Source organism: Eschrichtius robustus, chromosome 3 (genome assembly GCF_028021215.1).
Source record: "Eschrichtius robustus isolate mEscRob2 chromosome 3, mEscRob2.pri, whole genome shotgun sequence".
Taxonomy (NCBI): domain Eukaryota; kingdom Metazoa; phylum Chordata; class Mammalia; order Artiodactyla; family Eschrichtiidae; genus Eschrichtius; species Eschrichtius robustus.
In genome coordinates, this window is record NC_090826.1 from 117,188,055 (window position 1) to 117,206,144 (window position 18,090).

The 18,090-nt window shown below is 45.0% G+C and overlaps 2 protein-coding genes across 3 annotated transcripts in view; both read right to left on the bottom strand.

Annotated features, from left to right (window-relative positions):
* Positions 1-1,427: 1,427 nt before the first annotated feature.
* On the bottom strand, positions 1,428-8,318 carry PEX19 (peroxisomal biogenesis factor 19). 2 transcript variants are annotated; one of them, XM_068541103.1, is made up of 8 exons: positions 8,235-8,318; positions 6,705-6,814; positions 6,107-6,272; positions 5,584-5,669; positions 5,207-5,368; positions 4,300-4,476; positions 4,089-4,133; positions 1,428-3,920 (listed from the first exon to the last, which is right to left on the bottom strand). In XM_068541103.1, the coding sequence occupies exons 1-8, from the start codon at positions 8,302-8,304 to the stop codon at positions 3,837-3,839; spliced, it is 900 nt and encodes a 299-aa protein (XP_068397204.1). In that variant the 5' UTR covers positions 8,305-8,318; the 3' UTR covers positions 1,428-3,836. The 2 variants fall into 2 exon arrangements, with proteins under 2 accessions (XP_068397204.1, XP_068397205.1); XM_068541104.1 differs by having other exon boundaries at positions 1,428-3,955.
* A 3,201-nt stretch (positions 8,319-11,519) lies between these two features.
* Positions 11,520-18,090, bottom strand: part of COPA (COPI coat complex subunit alpha) — a 50,807-nt gene continuing 44,236 nt past the window's right edge. The window contains exons 22-33 of the mRNA XM_068541105.1: positions 17,786-17,874; positions 17,469-17,592; positions 16,150-16,239; positions 15,860-15,969; positions 15,379-15,456; positions 15,147-15,215; positions 14,449-14,585; positions 13,997-14,183; positions 13,788-13,898; positions 13,308-13,469; positions 12,452-12,646; positions 11,520-12,188 (exon numbers count right to left, since the gene is read on the bottom strand). Of these exons, the coding sequence (XP_068397206.1) occupies positions 12,129-12,188; positions 12,452-12,646; positions 13,308-13,469; positions 13,788-13,898; positions 13,997-14,183; positions 14,449-14,585; positions 15,147-15,215; positions 15,379-15,456; positions 15,860-15,969; positions 16,150-16,239; positions 17,469-17,592; positions 17,786-17,874 (1,412 nt within the window). The 3' untranslated portion in view covers positions 11,520-12,128. The remainder of the gene's footprint in view (positions 12,189-12,451; positions 12,647-13,307; positions 13,470-13,787; positions 13,899-13,996; positions 14,184-14,448; positions 14,586-15,146; positions 15,216-15,378; positions 15,457-15,859; positions 15,970-16,149; positions 16,240-17,468; positions 17,593-17,785; positions 17,875-18,090) is intronic.

The window sequence follows — 18,090 nt, forward strand, 5'->3', positions numbered from 1 at the left end:
GAGTGCAGTTTCAGGGACTTCTACTTGGGCTCTCTGCCAACTGCCAAATATGTCCATTCTGATTACCTAGGGAAACTGGATAAATGACCGTAAAGTGGATTTTTGGACCCACTGTGAGACAGACCTGGGCAAGCACTCCATTTATTATCTGACCCTATATTTTCCTACTGTAATTGGGGTGAGGTGGGGGGGTGGGATGCAGGAATGGGAGGTACCGTGATGGTGCTCTGGGTCCCTGGTATCAGTGTCAACTCAGACCCCGTATCCCTGGTTTTCCAACTCAAAAAATTTGGGTAGTCTTCTTTCCCTAGTGTATGGTTAACTAAGTAAATTGTGCATTCAATTGATAGATTGAGTCTGAGAACTGTCTCAGGTCTATAAACTAGGAAAGGAATTGTGACTTTTCATTGAAGTTACTGACCTCAGCCTTCTGTTCAACCATTCTTGGTCACTCGTAGTTATATGTAAATCAATACCCTACTTGACTGTCCATCTATATGGTCCCTAAGACCACCCACATCCCATTAGCCACCCCCACTTTGACTATGCTGCCCTTATGGAAATTCACCCACCCTGCTTCTGAGAGTTAAGTGTTGCCATTTGGCCTCTGCTATCAGGGCCAAATGCTAGGATCCTATTATCCCCACCACTACCAGGGAAACCAGTTCTTAAACATCCTCTTCCATCAGCCTCCACCCACAGAGACAGCCACTTCTTAACTTCTCAAACATGCTGGTGGCCCCTTCATTAGTGACTTTCCTTTATAAAAAATTTTCCTGAGGCCCTCCTGAGAAACATAGTCAGCAGGTGGGTTTTCCAGTGAAATATACATTCATTCTTGCATGCATACTTCCTCTAAGCCTTTTGATCATTTTTCATATGGTCTGTCATCTCTACTTCATTTACTGTGGGCCATCATTTCTCCCAAGCTCCCAAAAAGCCATCTCAACAGCACATTATAAGCACCTCATGGGGCCCCTGCCAGGATGTTCCAGAATCATAGGAACATGATTATCACAGTACTAACTTGATTCTTAATTCATTAAACCATCCAAACAATCACAAATTTGTTTTCTAATGTACACAATTTTGGAACAAAGGGGCACTTCCTTTAAAGTTTGAGAGCAGCATAAACACTTAACATACAGCTTAAACCTAAGCTTTGTGATGGTTATTTTAAGCAGCAAAGGAAGGCTAGAAAAATACTAGAAACGTCCTTACAGTGACACATTCTTGCTGAAGAAAAGGTTCAGTAGAAGCAACCCTCACATGGAACAAGTATAGAGATGTATCCCTTTGGCTGATGCAGCTGTGGAGAGACTGAGGAGGGCCCCAGAGCAGTGCTACTCAGGTGGTTGGAAATTTGTACTGGTCTGTGAACAGTTTTTCACCAGTCTGCGACAAGAATGAGTTAGAAATTCAATGTGTTCAGAAACCATTTAGCATTTTTATTTATTTATGTATTTATTTCGCCGCGCCGTGGGGCATGCGGGATCTTAGTTCCCCAACCAGGGATCGAACCCATCCATGACCCCTGCAGTGGAAGCTCGGAGTCCTAACCATTGGACTGCCAGGGAAGTCCGTAGCATTTTGACTGCTATAATATCCAAATGCATGATCAGTGGCCTTATCCTGCAGAAGAGGTCTGGTCAGTTTGGTGTTGTCAAACTTGCGTGGTGGGTAGCCCACAGTGTGAACTGCGCATATGGAACACATATTGGTGGACAAAGGACAGGATACTTATAAAACAAAAAAACCTGGTCCCTTACCACAGTTTGAGAAGGACCACTCCATCTTTCCACAAGTCCTAGAATAATTCAAATAGTATTTTTGGAACAGAGAGTAACCTGAGGTCAATTTGTTCATGTTCAATCAAAATGAAAATGAAAATGAATGGCTTGGGAACAAAACTAAGGTGGCATCTGTTTAGGTTCCTGGCGTAAGCCCTGGCCAGGCCAGCAGAAGTGAGAATGTGTAAAGGAAAACTGGCACATAGTTCAAGGCGCACGGCCCTTTCGTTCTTCCCTCCTTTTTCTCTTTCCTCATCCAGTTTTTGGCTAGAGTTATAAGGAGAGAATTTTGGCCATTCACGTCCTGTGACCATCATCACAACTCTGCCTGTACTTTCCCATCTCTTGCAGAGGAGAGGAGTCTCAGATTCAGACCCGGGCTCTTCTGTACTCTAAGGTACAGTAGCTGGACCTTCCCGAACAGCCTTAGGCCTTAAGAACATTTCCTTCCTCGCCAATACCACGGAATGTGTGGGATCTTAAGGGGTGAAAAGTCTTAACCCAAGGGAAAGTGACATGTCAGGAGCTCAAAGTGCCACAAATGATAAGTACGAATTTGCTCTGGAAGTTATTTTCTGAGTCCTGAACCAGGACAGCCAGCTGGTCTGACCAGAGTATCCACCAACATGTGGCAGCCAAGGTCTACAGATTCACTGGTTCCCACAGAGAAAAGCAAGGTCAGCTCAAAGAAAAATAATTTAGTAAACATGTTAACAATATATTACTAACATTAATAATAATACTGTGAAATGTTAAAATACAATACCAATCGAAGGGCTTCCCAAATTGAAATATTCAGAGAAAATGAGGAAAGATGGCCCATTCAGTCTCCTTTGCCGACTGGGGTGCAGACTGAGCTGGGGAAGGGAAATGGTGGTAGAACCCAGCAATGCAATGTTATGCTAACATTCCTCACACGGCAGCTTAGAGAAGCTGAGGAAGATTAGGAAAAGACTTGGATGAAAAACAGGCTACAATCCCTCACTCAGAATATTTATTAGTCAGGAAAAAGGACCCAGGCTGCATCCCACCCCACCTTTCCCAAGCTACCTCCCTGAATCAGTGAACAGGATTCAAACGAATGAGATGTCTCAAATAAGCCAAAATGTATCTGGGGAAGAACAGTAATTCATTTCCTAGACCTGACACTATAATTATATACGTTTGCCAGGGAGATAAGGGGGCCAGTGAGGGTGGTGGATGGACTAGATGAGGGGAAACAGGATGGACCCTTCTTTGTCACAGTTTGGGCTCAGAGAAGGGTTGGAATAAAGAGGTATTTAAAATAGAGAGATGAGAGGAGAGGCAGGGGGTAAAGGAAGGTCAAGGGCTGAGTTCACCCAGATCACATAGCATTATAGAAAGAACAGGGCAGCTACTTGAGTTCTCAAGCTGGTACAGGGAGTTGAGGACTCTGTACCTGGAGAGAGGAGAATCCCAGGGCTTCTATTTCAACCTACTGTGAAAGAGCATTTTTAGATGCAAAAGCCCCCCCACTTACTTTCCCTTCAGAGAATTCAGAACAGTCTGAAGGCAAGAGGGTGTGGTGACAGACCTAAACCCCCAGCCCAGGCTAAGTTTCTCCCCATTCATTCCCACAGGTGCTGCCCAAGAGAACTATAGAAATATAGAGTCCTAGGACTCTGTCCCTGCTCCCCAGGTCCAAGACAGGGAGTAGAGACAAGGCACGAAGACCCTGGGTACAAAACTGAACTCAGTGTGGCCCTGTATAACATGATTTTGGGAGAGGAAAGAAGGTGCATGCCCCAAAAGGGACGCCTTCCTTCACCTGGTAGGTAGCTGGGCCTTTGCTAGCAGCAGAAACCACAATGGAAAGCGTTCACAGAAATGATCTGCAGAACAGGCCTTATTCGTAGAAGGACAGAGAAAAAGCCTCAGCTGGTATGGCACAATCTTGGGTGGGATGACAGATGGCAGTGGGCAGACCACTCCTGTAGACGACACTCCTGCCTCAGCTCCCAGTGGTGCTGCTGACTCCAGACGTTCCCCCACGGCTGGGAATCAGGGAAGAAAGCATGTTGTGTTTCACATGATCAGACACTGTTCGCCATTGGCACCTGGTGGGCCCGAGAGATTGAGGGCATCCAGGTCAAAGTTGAGGCCAGGAGGCTGGAGAAGAGATGAAGGGACTCAGATAACTCCTCCTATTTCAGAAAGTTAGAGCTTTTGAAGGTCCATCCCCAGCAGCCACAATTATCACCTTAGGTGGAATCACTAAAGGTTACAAAATACTGGAAACTGGGGCTCAGATTAAAGTATATGAGAAGGTATACTCACCATCTCCCCAGCAAGCTCTTTTGGAGGATGGCCCAAATCCTGTAGCTGGAAAAGAAGGAAAGAGGAACAAGAGATAAGACCATGCTATGTGGCCTCTCCTGTGCTCCCTCCTCCACCCTGGCTGGGCAGGGAGGCATCCTTCCAGGACACCTCCTCCACTGAACACGCAAGCAGACAGCAGCAGCGGGCAGACGGCAAGAGGAGGCCTTACCTGCTGCATGAGATCCAGCACCACCTCAAAACGAGCCTTTTGAGTGCCCTCACTATCTGTGGGGGTTTCTGCCTCAAACTGCTCACATATTTTGCCCATGACACTGTGTTGTTCCTGATATTTTTCAAACTGCTCTGGAGGTAGAGATTCTCGGTGAGTCTGCAACCATTCTGGATACTAAGCAAAGAGAGAATGGGTGGGGAGGAAGTAAGTGAACAATGAATAAGTAAGGGCAATAAAATATGAGGAAGAGTAAAACATGAAGGGGACAGGAACATAGGAGAAGGAAAAGCTAATTAAGCGAGTTCAGCATGAGAAGTAGCACTGACTTCAATCAGATCACCTGGCTATGCTAGCATTTACGGTCACCAGAGGACAGCAAACTTTTCCTGTGAAGAGCCAGATAGTAAATATTTGAGGCTTTACGGGCCACATATGATCTCTGTCACATATTCCTTCTTTTTTGTTTGTTTTAACAACCTTTAAAAATCTCTTCAGTGACACCATAAGCTCTGTGATGGCAGAGACCATCATTTAAACTACTCTTAAAATTGTCCACAGCATAAAGCCAGTAAATCCTCAGTGAAACCTTATTGGAGAAATGAATGAAGTTGGAAATGCAAGAAAGGTTGATCAGACAACAACAGAGACTTACACCAATTTACAGAAAACTAGAGCTGACGGATTTCCCCTTCTACCTTAAACATCCTCAGTATGGTAGCTTTATTCTCTTGGAGATACAACTCCTCCCTAACTCTCCCCCTCCAAATAAATAAAGGAGAAAAAAATAGATGAACCTGTACACTTGAGTTACTCTATCTCTGCAGGCTCTAAATAGACAAAGCAGCTCACAGGAGTTGATACAATGGGGAACGAAGAGGAAAAGCATAAACAGAAGTTCACAAACCTTTTCTGTGATCTCCTTCAGTGACGGGTACAGCACATCCTTGGACAGGAGGTTCTGCATGATACTCTGCATGATGGGGAGGATGGTCCCTTCCCCGTCTCCTTCGTCCATGCCCAGCCCTTCCATGGCCTTGGTCAACTCCTCTTCTGACATGCCAGAGTTCTAGAAAGGACAGGAGGGAGGTGAGCAAGTATACTACCTTCTTGGGATGCTCACCAACCTTTCAGGTGGAAAGAACTATTTAAACTTGCCTGTAGCAAAGTAGTCAGGCAGGGACAGACTTGAGATGATACCCAAGAGAGTCTGCCTTTTGAGACTCTGCTTGGTGAAGTGTCTGGGAGTGGGCCCCTTGTGTTTCCCTATCTCTTTCCCCTCACCTGAAGGTCAGTGGCATTCTTGGCTAGTCCACTTAATGTCTCCTTTAGGCAAGAAGTGAATTCTTGTTGGGAAGTCGCATCACTGCCTAGGAGAGATGAAAAGAGCCAAGGTCATTTAGGATTTTAACTGTTTGCTTGCCTAGACTGACCTGGTTACCGGCTTGGATATGGAGCGTTTATTAGTGAATCAGTAGCACTCCAAATCTTTGAATACTCTATGGTTATCCTCATAGTTATTTTCACAAATCTACACGGACTGTGTGTCCGTTTGTTCTCCACAATGATACCCACGTTAACACTGTGACCTTTAAAATGGTCACTTTTTAATAATCTTTTCTGTTACTTTCCAACTTATCTCACGCCTTTCATTAAACAGGGTCTCATGCCTCCTCCCATCTCCTCCCCCATCCCATGGCAGTGGTATCATAATTGCTGTCAACTTTACAAAGTTTGGTGTTCTCAAGCAACAATGACCTAAGAGGTTTGTTCAGACATTTCCAGTTGTCTGGGGCCCCCTCCTCACCTACTCTCCCAGCAGCCTCTGAGAGCTTTTGGAACTGCTCTACCAGGTGGGGCTCTTCCTCAGCCAACTCCTTCATTGCTTTCTCAAACTCTGCAGTGGCTTGGGAAGCCAGCTCGCTGTCAAACAGTTCCTGGAAAAACTTCTCTTGGGAGGCGAAGAGGGCATCCTGCAGGGGAGAACGGGGCCTAAGCGCATCTCTTACTTGGCACCCCACTGCACACGGCCTCTGACAAAAGTCACAGGCAGTGGCTCTGGGAAATGCAGTGCTTCCCTCCTACCCACCTCCACTGGACATTCTGACTACCTCTCTTACTGAGAACAGCAAAAAGGCATCTGGCCACTGAGGGAACGGTATGGAGTGTCATTCCCAATCCAACCATTTAAATCTGCTCTTTTCTTAAAGAACTTCCTTGAGATCCCACTACTCAATCTCAAGTCCCTGTTTCACAAGGACTGAGGCCTGCAAGAGCACTCAGCAATGTGAGGCCAAGGCACCTCCCCCAACTCCCCTCTGGCCCACAGGGGCCTGCCCAACCTCTGCTCAGAGCTGCATGCCCATTCCCCCCCTCCCCATCCCTTAAGTGGGTGGAATTTATACTTTGGCAGTATCTCCCGGCGATCTCTTCTGGGACCCCGAAGCATCAGGGGCTGTGGTGGTAGGAGGGGGTGCTGGAGAGGGTTTGGCCTTATCGAAATCATCAAGAGCACCTTCAGAAACAAGAAACACGGCGCGTATTTGGGGATGGATGAGGATGCAAGGCTGGGGGGTTTCTGGGCAAAGCATTAAGAGAACAATCTTTCAAACTGTCAACTTTCCTAAAATTTTCTCCTTTTTTTGAGTCTCCCTCTCCTGACCCACCCCTCAATAAGCCTCCCACTTCCCTCCCCATTACCTAATTTATTGTGATCAAAGGGGAAGAAATCTCTTAAGGTGGAACAAGCATCTCTCTCAGAGCTTGGAGAAGAGAGTTAAAACTTCTGCAGAGACATCTCCATCTATACAGTGCCTTCCCTGCCATTCTTTAATGACTCCTAGAAATCCCATACAGATATCCAAGGGGAGCAGAGAACACAGATGTCCTTAACCCCCTGAACTCATTCTGGAGCCCTAAAGGGAATAATCTTTGGCAAGAGAGCTGAAGCCACAAGATGTTTCACCCAGCTTCCCATGGGTCCTGGTACTAGTACGAACTGAGAGACTCCATATTACACTCCACGGGAGGGCACTGAACTCTCTTATCTTCCAGATTCACTCTCCCTCCCCAAAGCTCTTAGAGCTCCCTCTGGCCTCCTCTCCGCAGACTCACACAGTCACTTAGCACTTCTCACGATTTCTGTTCATCTTTCCGCCTGCCCACTCTGTCTGTGACTGAGCAAGAGACAAAAAATATTCACCTCTTCCCTGAAAAGCCTGTGTCCTCACCACCATTCTGCTTGCCAGACTCTACGTGTAAGGGGAGGGCAGCGGCCCCACTCTGGGCAAGAAACAGGGCTAAGGAGGAAAAGTACAGCCACCCTCTTTTAAGAGGGTGAACTGTCTTCCCCAGAGGCCGTCTCACCCTGTTTTTCAAAATACTGGGAAGGGAGTGTGTTTGAGCTCTGACATGATGAAAGAACTGGAAAGGGGCCTGGTGAGAGAAAGGTGAAAAGGACTGGGAGAAGAAAAGGCGTGTCTTCCGTGTTAAGGAGAACGGGACAGTGCACAGAAGGACGCACTTCGGGCTCGCTAAGAGGTAATGGAAGCAATCCGTGGATGTCCGGTTCGCGGCCCACCGAGGACCGAAGGCTGCTGCCGGCGGGGAGAAAGTCAGACTTTAAGAACTTACTAAAGTAAGGGGAGTTTGGAGCGGGATAGTGAAACTCTGGGTTAGTTTCTGGGTTAGTTTCCCCTCCGGCAAGGAGATCAACGGTCTGGGCCGCTCATGGACCCAAAGCGAGCTCCTCAGCTCCCGCCGCGGAGGAAGGAGAAGGTGACCCAGAGACTATCTCGGGGGTCGCAGACTCTCCGCCGCCGACCAACCTTTGGAGAACCTCTCCTGCTCCGCCCCAAATACCTCAGGTTCACCTAACCCCCTGAAGGGATCCTTACACCCGCCCCCTTCGGGCCTTTCCCATTACGGGCTCTTACTTTCCAGCAGCTCTTCCAATTCCCGGTCGGCTTCGGCCCCAACACCACCTTCCTCCTCAGCCGCGGCCATCTTGCCACCTCCGCCGTGCCGTAGGAGGCGGGACTCCGCGCCCCACCCCCCGCGCCCGCCCCCTCTGCCTCGTGCAACCAATGGCATTGTTGGCCCGTGCCGGGCCGCCATTTTTAAAGGGACAGGAAGCTTCGATTTTTTTTCCTTTTTTTTTCTTTTCTTCCTCTCTTTCTCTAGGAACGTAGAACCAACAGAGGGGAATTCACTGTTACCTTCTGCCAGGTTTCTTACTGGCTTGGCCTCCTTTCTGTGAACTGCCCGCATTACCTGGCTTATTATTTCTTCCTGAACTGTGGGTAGGCCAAATTGGGACAAACTGCCTACGAACAGCCAGAGGCTGTGCACGTGTAATAAATAACGACAGTTAACGGCACACCCAACATGCTAGTTTCCTCTCACTTCCCTCAGTATTTTACTCAAACGTCATCTTCTCTGAAATGCCTTATTCGGCCTCACTAAATAAAATTGCAACCCCTCCGACACACACATATACACTTCCTATCCACTTTTCCTCTTTTTCTCAACACTTACCACTATCTGACATACTATATATTTTACTTATTTATCGTTATTATCTCCTCTCAAGCCCCTTGGAATTTAAGCACCATGACAGCAAGGATTTTCATCTGTCGTGTTCACTGCTGCATCCCCAGCTCCTAGGCTAGGGACTAAAACTTCGGCACTCATTGGCTGCTCTTTGCTCTCCCAGGCCCTAATGAGGCATGTTTCTCTGCTGAATCTAGTGGCTGTCTCTGATTTCCCTGCATCCCATTAAAACTGTCACAGTGCCAAGAATTTAGAACTCAATGTTAGTTAATTAAATCAGGCAGAAAAAGCGACTCTTGGACCTTGGACTAAGCAAGGAGGCAATTGGAATGTAGTGGTAATAGACCTGCCTTCCCTGATCTATCTCCTTTTCTCTACGCAGAACTCAATCGAGTGTAGTTGGAGGAGGCTCAGATAAAGACAACTCCAGACATCCCTTCCCTCCTCTGGAATTGTTCTATTCAGATCTGTGAGAATGCATCAACTGCCTGAGACAAACCTATCTCAGCACTTGGAAGGCATCTGCTGTTGTTTAATATCCTATGCTGGGCACAGTGGAGGGCAGAGAGAGAAATCAGAACCAGCCCTTGCTGTTAACGTAGTTGACTGGGGATTAGGCTGGAGGTAGAATTAGACATACACACAGTAAGTATGGCACAAGGTTAAGTGTCTTATAAGAAGTAAGGATAAAGTACCATAAAGTTTAAAAGGGAGAAATCACATCTAAATGAAAAAAGTTACTTCATGACTTTCAGCCTTAGCTTCCTAAACACACACTTGAGTACTTGTGTCAAGCACCAGTTTAGGTACTTACTCTTTCCTTGACACATAGGGCACAGACTTTTAAAATCATACCTGTGCAAAACCTACTGTGTTCTTCCAGGCACAAGTACTGTGACTTGGGAGAAAACATTCTGGAGTCAGAAGACCTAAATTCCAGTCCGAACTCTGTCATTAAACTGTTTTGTTCAAAACCCTTCACCACTCTAGGACTCATATTACAAATATGTAACATTAAATTTGGGACTCTAAGGTCATTTTCACTTCTAAACTTCTATAATCTAATCCTTCCCTGATTAATCTCTTTCTCCCAAACACCTGTAACATCTATTCCAGGTTAACTTTCTCATTCAACTCCAAACTGCTTACATGTGTTATCTCTAATATGACTATATCAAGCACACGTTACAGGTATTTATATTGGCTTTACATTAATATGGTAATACAAGTATGTTAATAAGGAAAACATCAGATGGTAAATAAGAGAATTAAGATGGAGTCGAAAATAAGCATGATTCTTCCTTTGCACTATTTCTTAAACTTGCTTTACTATTGATAAGCCTAACACCTCATCTCAGTATTTACTCACCTCCCACCTTTCATGTATAGTGAACACTGTTGCACAACAGTATTTTACAGCATTTTCTTTATATCACTCTCTCAAGTAAGGACTTAATGGTTCTCTACTGTTTATTAACCAACTTCAAATTCTTGCCTGGTATTTAATTATTCCACATGTATCCATTTTGTTTCCCCAATTACATAAGCTTCATGAGGATTGTCCACTTTTTTCATATCCCTCAGTTCAGAATGTTTATGTTGGTATGCAAAATTAATTTTATAATTTATTTTAAACTTACAAAAAATTTTTGCCATTTTGCCAAAATTTTTCAACTTGCCTATGGTTACAGAAAGAATGTTTATAACTTGAGAAAGTGTTATGAAAATAGTGTGCAAATTTTTGAGAGGGCAGGCTTCATTTGGGGATTCTGTTTAAGAAAGTATCTTTTAAAGCTAAAAAGATACAAAGCCCTGCCCTCTTTGACAGCAGGAATTACACTTATAGTTTATCCTCAGATTCACTTTCCACACCTGTCCAATGTATGTTCAAGTTGTTCACTGCAGCACTGTTTATAATATCCAAAGACTGGAAATAACTCACATATCCATGAATAACAAGGCAACTTAAAATCATTAGTATGCTTCCATTTAGGTATAACATGGGGATAGGGAAGAACATATTCATATCTGCTTGTTTATACATCAAAAAATCTCTGGCAGGATATAAGGAAGCTAACAACGGCAGTTACCTGTTTTGGGGAAGGCGACAGGAACTGGGTGGCTGACGAAAAGGGTGGGAGGAAGATGTTACAGAACAGCTTTTTACATTTACTGATTTCTGAACTATATGAGTGTATTGTTTATTGAAAACATGAATTTAAAATGAAAAAAAGTATATATTTTAATCAAAGGCACAGTACATCCCTCTACGGAATTAATCTTAGTACATGACAAGCAAAATTCTGTATTGCCATTGTAATTGCTGTACTATATACAATGTATTACTAATTAACCACATATATATCACGTAAAACATCTAGAACAGTACCAAGTACATGGCAGGTGCTCAATGAATACACTCTATAACTAGCAATAGATGGAAGGTTGCAGTCAATAATGGAATAGGGGAACTACTTGCTTTCTACCATTCTCACAGCACTTCACTATATCCTATGAAAAATATGTACTTTAAAAAACAAATAGGTATTTATTACCTTTGTAATTAAAAATAATTATTGAAGGAAAGGTATCTGCTTTGATGGGGCAGCTACATGGAGTAAGTAGGAACATGAGAGTGTCCAGGAAACAAATGGCAAGCCACAAAACTCTCGTAGAAATTTACTTTATTTAGTGTGAGAAACAAAATACAAGAACAATCTTAGTAAAGGACAAGTCAACAAAAAGTGATGTGCATTTCTGGAAAATCAAATAGTTTCTCCTCAGACTTTAAGTTTCTGGGCACACAGAGGATATCTGCCTAGGAGTTTCAATGCCCAAGGAAAATGGGGATGGCTAACAGCTTGTTATGACTGAGTAAAAGATGCTATCTTATTTATTACATCTCATTCCTTTCTAACAAAAAGTACACAAAGGTGGTGGGGAGGGAAGGAATAAATATGGAAGGAATTTATTTCACAAATGTTCATCACAAATGTTCTTTGAAAGATCTAAGCTGGGAAGGCAAGGCCAATCGTGACAACTGTAGTTACCTTGAGATGAGAGGTCCTCAGAGGCAAAAAAAAAAAAAAAAAAAAAAAGTCAGGTTTAGACATTTTGATTAGCCATAGAAGAAGAGAAAAGGACATGAGGTTTTAGGGTAGAGAGAGCTAGACATCAATAATATGAAGGGTAGCTGAGGAAGAAGGAGTTAGAAGGATATAAAGACTAACTGTCTGCGGGAAAACATGGTGCTTAACCCTACACACATGAAGCAGGCCTTAGCGAAACTGCAGAGGGCTGATCCTTAAACCAATCACATCTTTGCCAATCTCTGTCACCTATGGAAGAAGAAATAGAAAAAAGTTAGGGATATGTGAGGGTGAGAAGCCTAGAAAGCCTACTCCCTCCACACCTCAATGAGCACAGTAGAGTGCTTTGTTATTGCTACTGCCTGGAAGGAACAGTGGGAAGTTCTACCCTTCTCCAGGGTCACTGCCTCAAGGTGTGAGGGGGAAATACAGGAGACAAAAAGGACCAACATGCTAGTTGGTCCTTCCCTCAAGACAGAATTCTAGATGTATTTCTCAAGGACAGTACTTACTGTAGTGACCCTGCAGATGTGACCCTTGAACTCAGGCGAATAGCAGGCCCCACTGAGTGGACATTTCTCCACTGGCTTTCCACGGTAGATGGGCCGATAAGATGCAGCACAGATGTCAAAAGGGTTGTGCATGTCATAATTGAGCTGGTAGGCATCTGTGGGGTTCTTCTCACAGGCAGACAGGATTTTGCGGGTCTAAAAGAGTGAAGGAATATTTTATTTAAGAGGACTGAAAGCTGCACACCACAACTCAAATGATCTCATCACCATGGATTAGTAGTTTCTTTGATGTAGATGCAATTGTACTGAATGAATACAGAATACGTCCTCTGTATAGGTCACATGTGAAGGGGTAACAGTTGCCATTCCTGTTGTATCAGGCTTTCTCCTTCTCGATCCCAAAGTGGCTCCATGGATCTAGACCCATACTCCTCCACTAAGTCTGAGAATTCTCAGGGTTAGCCCTGAAAGGGTTAAAACTGGCTTTCACTGCATAAATAGAAAGCTTTTGGAAAACACAAGTAATGGGACATGTATATGGAGGCTAGTGGTGGTGGTGAGGGGAAATCTAGAACTTAAGGACAGGACTGGGTTGATTTTCAGGTACAGAGGGCCTGTTCCATATTGCAGGTCACACTCTCACAGTGGTGCCATGTCTGAGTAAGATATTAGTTCAGTTTCCGGGAACAAAAGGAGGTCCCCATGCCAGTAAGTAGAGGATGGTATTTTGTTGGCTCTTTTTGTTGAATGCTGTTATACAGCACCTTGTTTCAGAGACAAGGACCTTGGTCTTCGACTCCCTCCAAGTAACAGCAGATCTAGTTCCCCTACGCTCACTAAAGGAGTTCCCATATACCTGTTGAGCCACCTCCGGCTTGGGCCCGAGTTCCAACAGGCGCCGAGCAAAGGTGGCAGCAGTCTTAAAGTTCTTGAGCTTGAAGAAGAGGTTGAGGGCTGTACGTAGCACCAGGATCATGTGCACTGGCTGCAGGTTTGAGTGGGTGAAATAGGCTGCCATCTGGTGGACAGAAGGAGGAACACATGCCATGCTGATGCTAAAGCTGGGATAGGTCATTTATGCATTAGAACATATGCATTAGAAACACAGCAAAACAACCAAATAAAAACAGGACTGGCTATAAAGCAGAGAAATTTTCTGCCTCCTAGTTATGGAGGACTTATGAGATGAGGAAGACGGGTGGAGAAATATATCCTTTCCTCACAGAAATGGGCCCAAATTTCTCTTACTCCCCATATTGAGACCTAAAGAATTCAGACCTAATAGTGGGTAAAAGGGAAGACGCCTCTGTACTGCTTAGAGGCCCAGAGGTCTTACCTCACAGATGCGCTTCTGCTGTTCTAGAGACTCTTTGGGCAGCTTCTTCCTTTCTATCTCCATGGACAAACCCACAATGTACTCACGGCAAATGGTGATGAGCTGCTGAGCCTGGAGAGGGGGCAAAAGAAGGTCATGGTAGAGAAGCAAGAAGGTGGGGGTGCCCAGCACTATGACAAGTATGACTCTGACACTGTGACTGCTCTTACCTCTGCAGTCTCCTGTTTATTGTCCACAACAAGAAGTGGCACACTGAGTAAAATGGAACGGAATTTTTCCACAGCCTCCTCAAACTTGCCCACTGTGGTGAGCTGGTAGCACAGTTGCAACCGTTGGATGAGGTCATTAAGCTTCAGGCCCACAGCTGGTACACCATTCTTCAGCCCTGCATCCTTCCTGAAAGAGAAAGAAGACAGGATGATCAGGAGCCCACCAGGACTTAACCTTTTCTTCTGGCAACATCATCACAACACCCTACTGTGAAAAAAGCTAGGGAAATGGATGCAGCAGGTGTAAACCAAACCTGACAGAGTGCCAAGCCAAAGATCTTTTCCTACTAGGAAACCTCAGCTCTGGGACAATTCTGACTGTCTCTGAGGTTACCATCTGAAATATCTACCCTAAGTTGGAACAGAGAGAAGCCAGGAGCAAGGGGCCTTACCAATTGCGATTAGGGTAGCCATACATGGAGGGCAGGCAGGGCAGAGCCTGATAGGTGGTACGGCCTCGGGCATAGGTCTGCAGGAACAGTTGCTTGTAGGGGCCAAACTGGGTTACCCCTACTTGGTCATGAAGGAGCTGGAATACCAGAGGAAAGAAACGTAAGATTTGGGCTCTGCTACTTAAAAACTAGTTGACAGTGGGCAAGGTACTTAACTTCTCTGTACTTGTTTCCTTATCAGTAAATTATATTTAATTATAGGATCTACCTCATTTAATAATACCCATAAAGCATTTATGATAGTGCCTGGCACACAGTCAACACTGAATGTTAGTGGCTGTTGCAGTTGTGGTTGTTATTGTTATTGCTACTATAGCACATGGCTTAGTGTTCAAAAAATACACCTGTTCATTAAGGGGTGCTGACTTCATTGATGTGAGCCAGAAAGCACGCTATAAATGGGTGGAAGATGGCTGGAAGAATCCACCTTACGAGATTACTAAGCCAGATTGAAAGCACGTAAGAGGAAGGCCTTATGAGGCAAGTTTCCTTAGGCAAGACCAAAGACTTCCATGTTAAATATACATCTCTGCCCTTGTGGGTATAATAATTTCCATTTGGTTAAGATGAATCAATCATCCCCCTGGGACCCTAGGCAAGGCACACTCAACAAAAGCCAAGGTAGCTTTAAGACTTACCCGCATGGCTGTTTCAAAAGAGCCTGCCAGGATGTGATCAACTGGAAGCTGAGAGTTATTGCACCAGATCTAACAAGAAACAGAAAACCCAAGACAAGTGAAATTTTGCTCTTTCTCTTCCCAACAATCCTACCCTGTATCTGTAATAGAAGAGTGTTGATATTCTTTACACATTAATCAAGCATAGCCAGCTCAGAAACACTTATCCCTACAGGACTGTTTCCCTGCTTACCTGAGTTGGGCTGGTTCCCTTAGTGGGGGGCACAAAGAACCCATCCTCAGCCCCACCAGCTACACCAGGGGGTACATCCTAGGGGAAAAACAAAGAGTGAGTCATTTTTTAAGCCATTCAAGCAATTTGCCCTGATAAATCTAAACACAACTCTACCTTATTCCCAGCCTCTGTTGGGGAGGAGGGGTGGTTGTTGTGGAAGATGACTCTCAAAATAGAAGAAGCTTCCCCAGTAACAAAACGATACACCAAAAGCTCCAATCAGGCAAAAAAGCTTTCTGCCTTTTCATAAGATGACACTGGCACAACCCTAGTTAATCTTATTCTTCTTTCTTTCAAATGGGAGATAAGCATCAGACTAGGAGGATCCAGATCCCCTCCCGTTCAGGGACCTCAGGACAGGTGTTGGGGGGGTGATAAGGCCACCGGCCTCCACAGGGAGAAATGGAGAGAACCTTACGAGGGTGAAAATTCCACATACCAGCTCAGGAGGGAGCTCCAGATCTTCTTCCACATCCCAGCCACCTCCTTCTTCCTGTCCCTTGCCAAGAGCATCATCCCCCAAACCTTCTGTAGCCTCCACAAACCCATCTGTAAGGAAAATCCAGGCTCAACAGAGATTCTCAAAGTGACACAATTTTAGCCAAAGGAAAGAAAGACACTGGGATCTTTGTTGGTCCTATGGTCCAGCACCCTGCAGAACTGCCCCACAACCCAGTCCCACTCCAGGGAGCCCATCTGCCCAGAACACTCCTAGGAGAACATTCATACCTTCGTCCAGCTGCAGCTCCGCATCCTCTCCCCAGCCCTCAGTACCAACAGTGTCAATGTCAATGTCAGCAGCCAGTGCTCCTCCCTTCCCTACAGAGGGAAGGAACAGAAAGGAGCTGGTTACAGCCAGCTAAGTCTGAGATGCGGCCTCCTCTGCAGGCAAATTGTTGCATCCTTACAGAAGCAGGTGCCAATGTTCTGTCCACTTACTGTTTTTGTTTATTTTTGTGATATCTATATTATGCTAACCTGGTTAGCACAGGTTTCACAGAGAGAGGGAATAGAAGAGAGATGAAAACAACTGGCCTTCCTGCTACCAAAAGCTGCCTCAAATAATTTCTTACTAACCAGCCTTTGGTGCCAACTCTTGGCATTTCTTGCTGAGATCTTTGCTAAGTTACCACCACTACAGTGTGTACAGGGCATGAGGACAAAGGCTAGATGAGAGGATATGGAAGAAAGAGCAGGACCGGGCACGAAATGCCCAAGGGTCTATTTAGGCTCTCAGCTGGGAGAAACAAACTAGTAGACATAGCCGAGAAAACAGGAGTGTAAGGGTGGGAGTGGTAGTGGGTATACCCACATGATAGAATTGAGGTAGCTGAGTTTGTACCTTAAGATTGTATGTCATGAATGATAAAACACAGAATGGAGAGTATGACTACATCTATGGTAAAACCTAAGAAAATACACCAAAATGTTAACAGTGGTTGTTAGAGCCATGGACTAAGAAACATCTCTCTTTTTTCCCTCCTAGTTTCCAAATTTTAATGATGTCATAATGCTTTTTTTTTTTTTAAAAAGATCAAATTTATAGAGAGAATGTTTTGCTTATCTCTTTTAAATTTTATTTATTTATTTATTTATGGCTGTGTTGGGTCTTCGTTTCTGTGCGAGGGCTTTCTCCAGTTGTGGCAAGTGGGGGCCACTCTTCAACGCAGTGCGCGGGCCTCTCACTATCGCGGCCTCTCTTGTTGCGGAGCACAGGCTCCAGACGCACAGGCTCAGTAATTGTGGCTCACGGGCCCAGCTGCTCCGCGGCATGTGGGATCTTCCGGGACCAGGGCTCGAACCCGTGTGCCCTGCATTGGCAGGCGGATTCTTAACCACTGCGCCACCAGGGAAGCCCCGTCATAATGCTTTTATTTAGTTTTTACAAGACTGTACCGTAACTCTAACTGGCATCTCAGTGTTGCCATGAAGCATCACACAGAAAAAAGGACAGATGAAAAGGACAGAATAGTTAATGGTACTCTCTAGGACAGCTTTTCACAAAACAAGCACACAACAAAAATGCTATGGAAGAAGCGGGCACTTACCCTTGCTGGCAATGGAGCCTTCAAAGAACCCTTTGGACACAGTCAATAAGGGCCAATTGGTATCCAATGGCATGATAGGTGCAGGTGGCTGAAGCAGCTTGGCATTAGGGTCAATGTCTGGGATCTGAAAGATAGAAGGTTAAAAGCAAACAGCTCTCAGGAACCATCTAGGGAAGGTTATGGAGCCTCCTTTGATCTCATTTGTTTCTCTGCCTCTCCTGGTAACCAGGTGGGGAGTGACATTTGTAGGTTTAAGTAGTCCCAAGATCTCAGAGTTAATCCTGTAATCAGAGATACTTATGTAAATAAAAACTCACTGCCTCCTTCTCTGGGTCAAATGTCTCCTTCAGGCTCTCAGCTTCTTCATCTAAACCATGGGTAGCAGCTGTGAGATAGGCCAGTGACTCTGTTAAGAAAACAGACTTTGTGGTATAGGTACATTTCCAAGTGAACACTGGTGTCCTAATGTCTGACTCCTGGTCAAGTCCCTGCATAATCCCCTTCTCTTCAGTGTGGGCTGGATCTATTGACTTGCTTCTAATCAACAATATGTGGGAGAAGTGATGGGATGTCACTTCTGAGATTAGGATACAAAGACTATGGCTTCCATCTTGGGTGCCCT

Coding starts and splice junctions, on each gene's coding strand:
- PEX19 (XM_068541104.1), bottom strand. CDS start 8,304: ATGGCCGCGGCTGAGGAGGAAGGTGGTGTTGGGGCCGAAGCCGACCGG. Junction 4,134..4,299: donor TGCTGGATCTCATGCAGCAG/GTAAGGCCTCCT, acceptor CTTCTTTTCCAG/CTACAGGATTTGGGCCATCC. Junction 3,956..4,088: donor AAGAGCTTGCTGGGGAGATG/GTGAGTATACCT, acceptor TTTCTGAAATAG/GAGGAGTTATCTGAGTCCCT.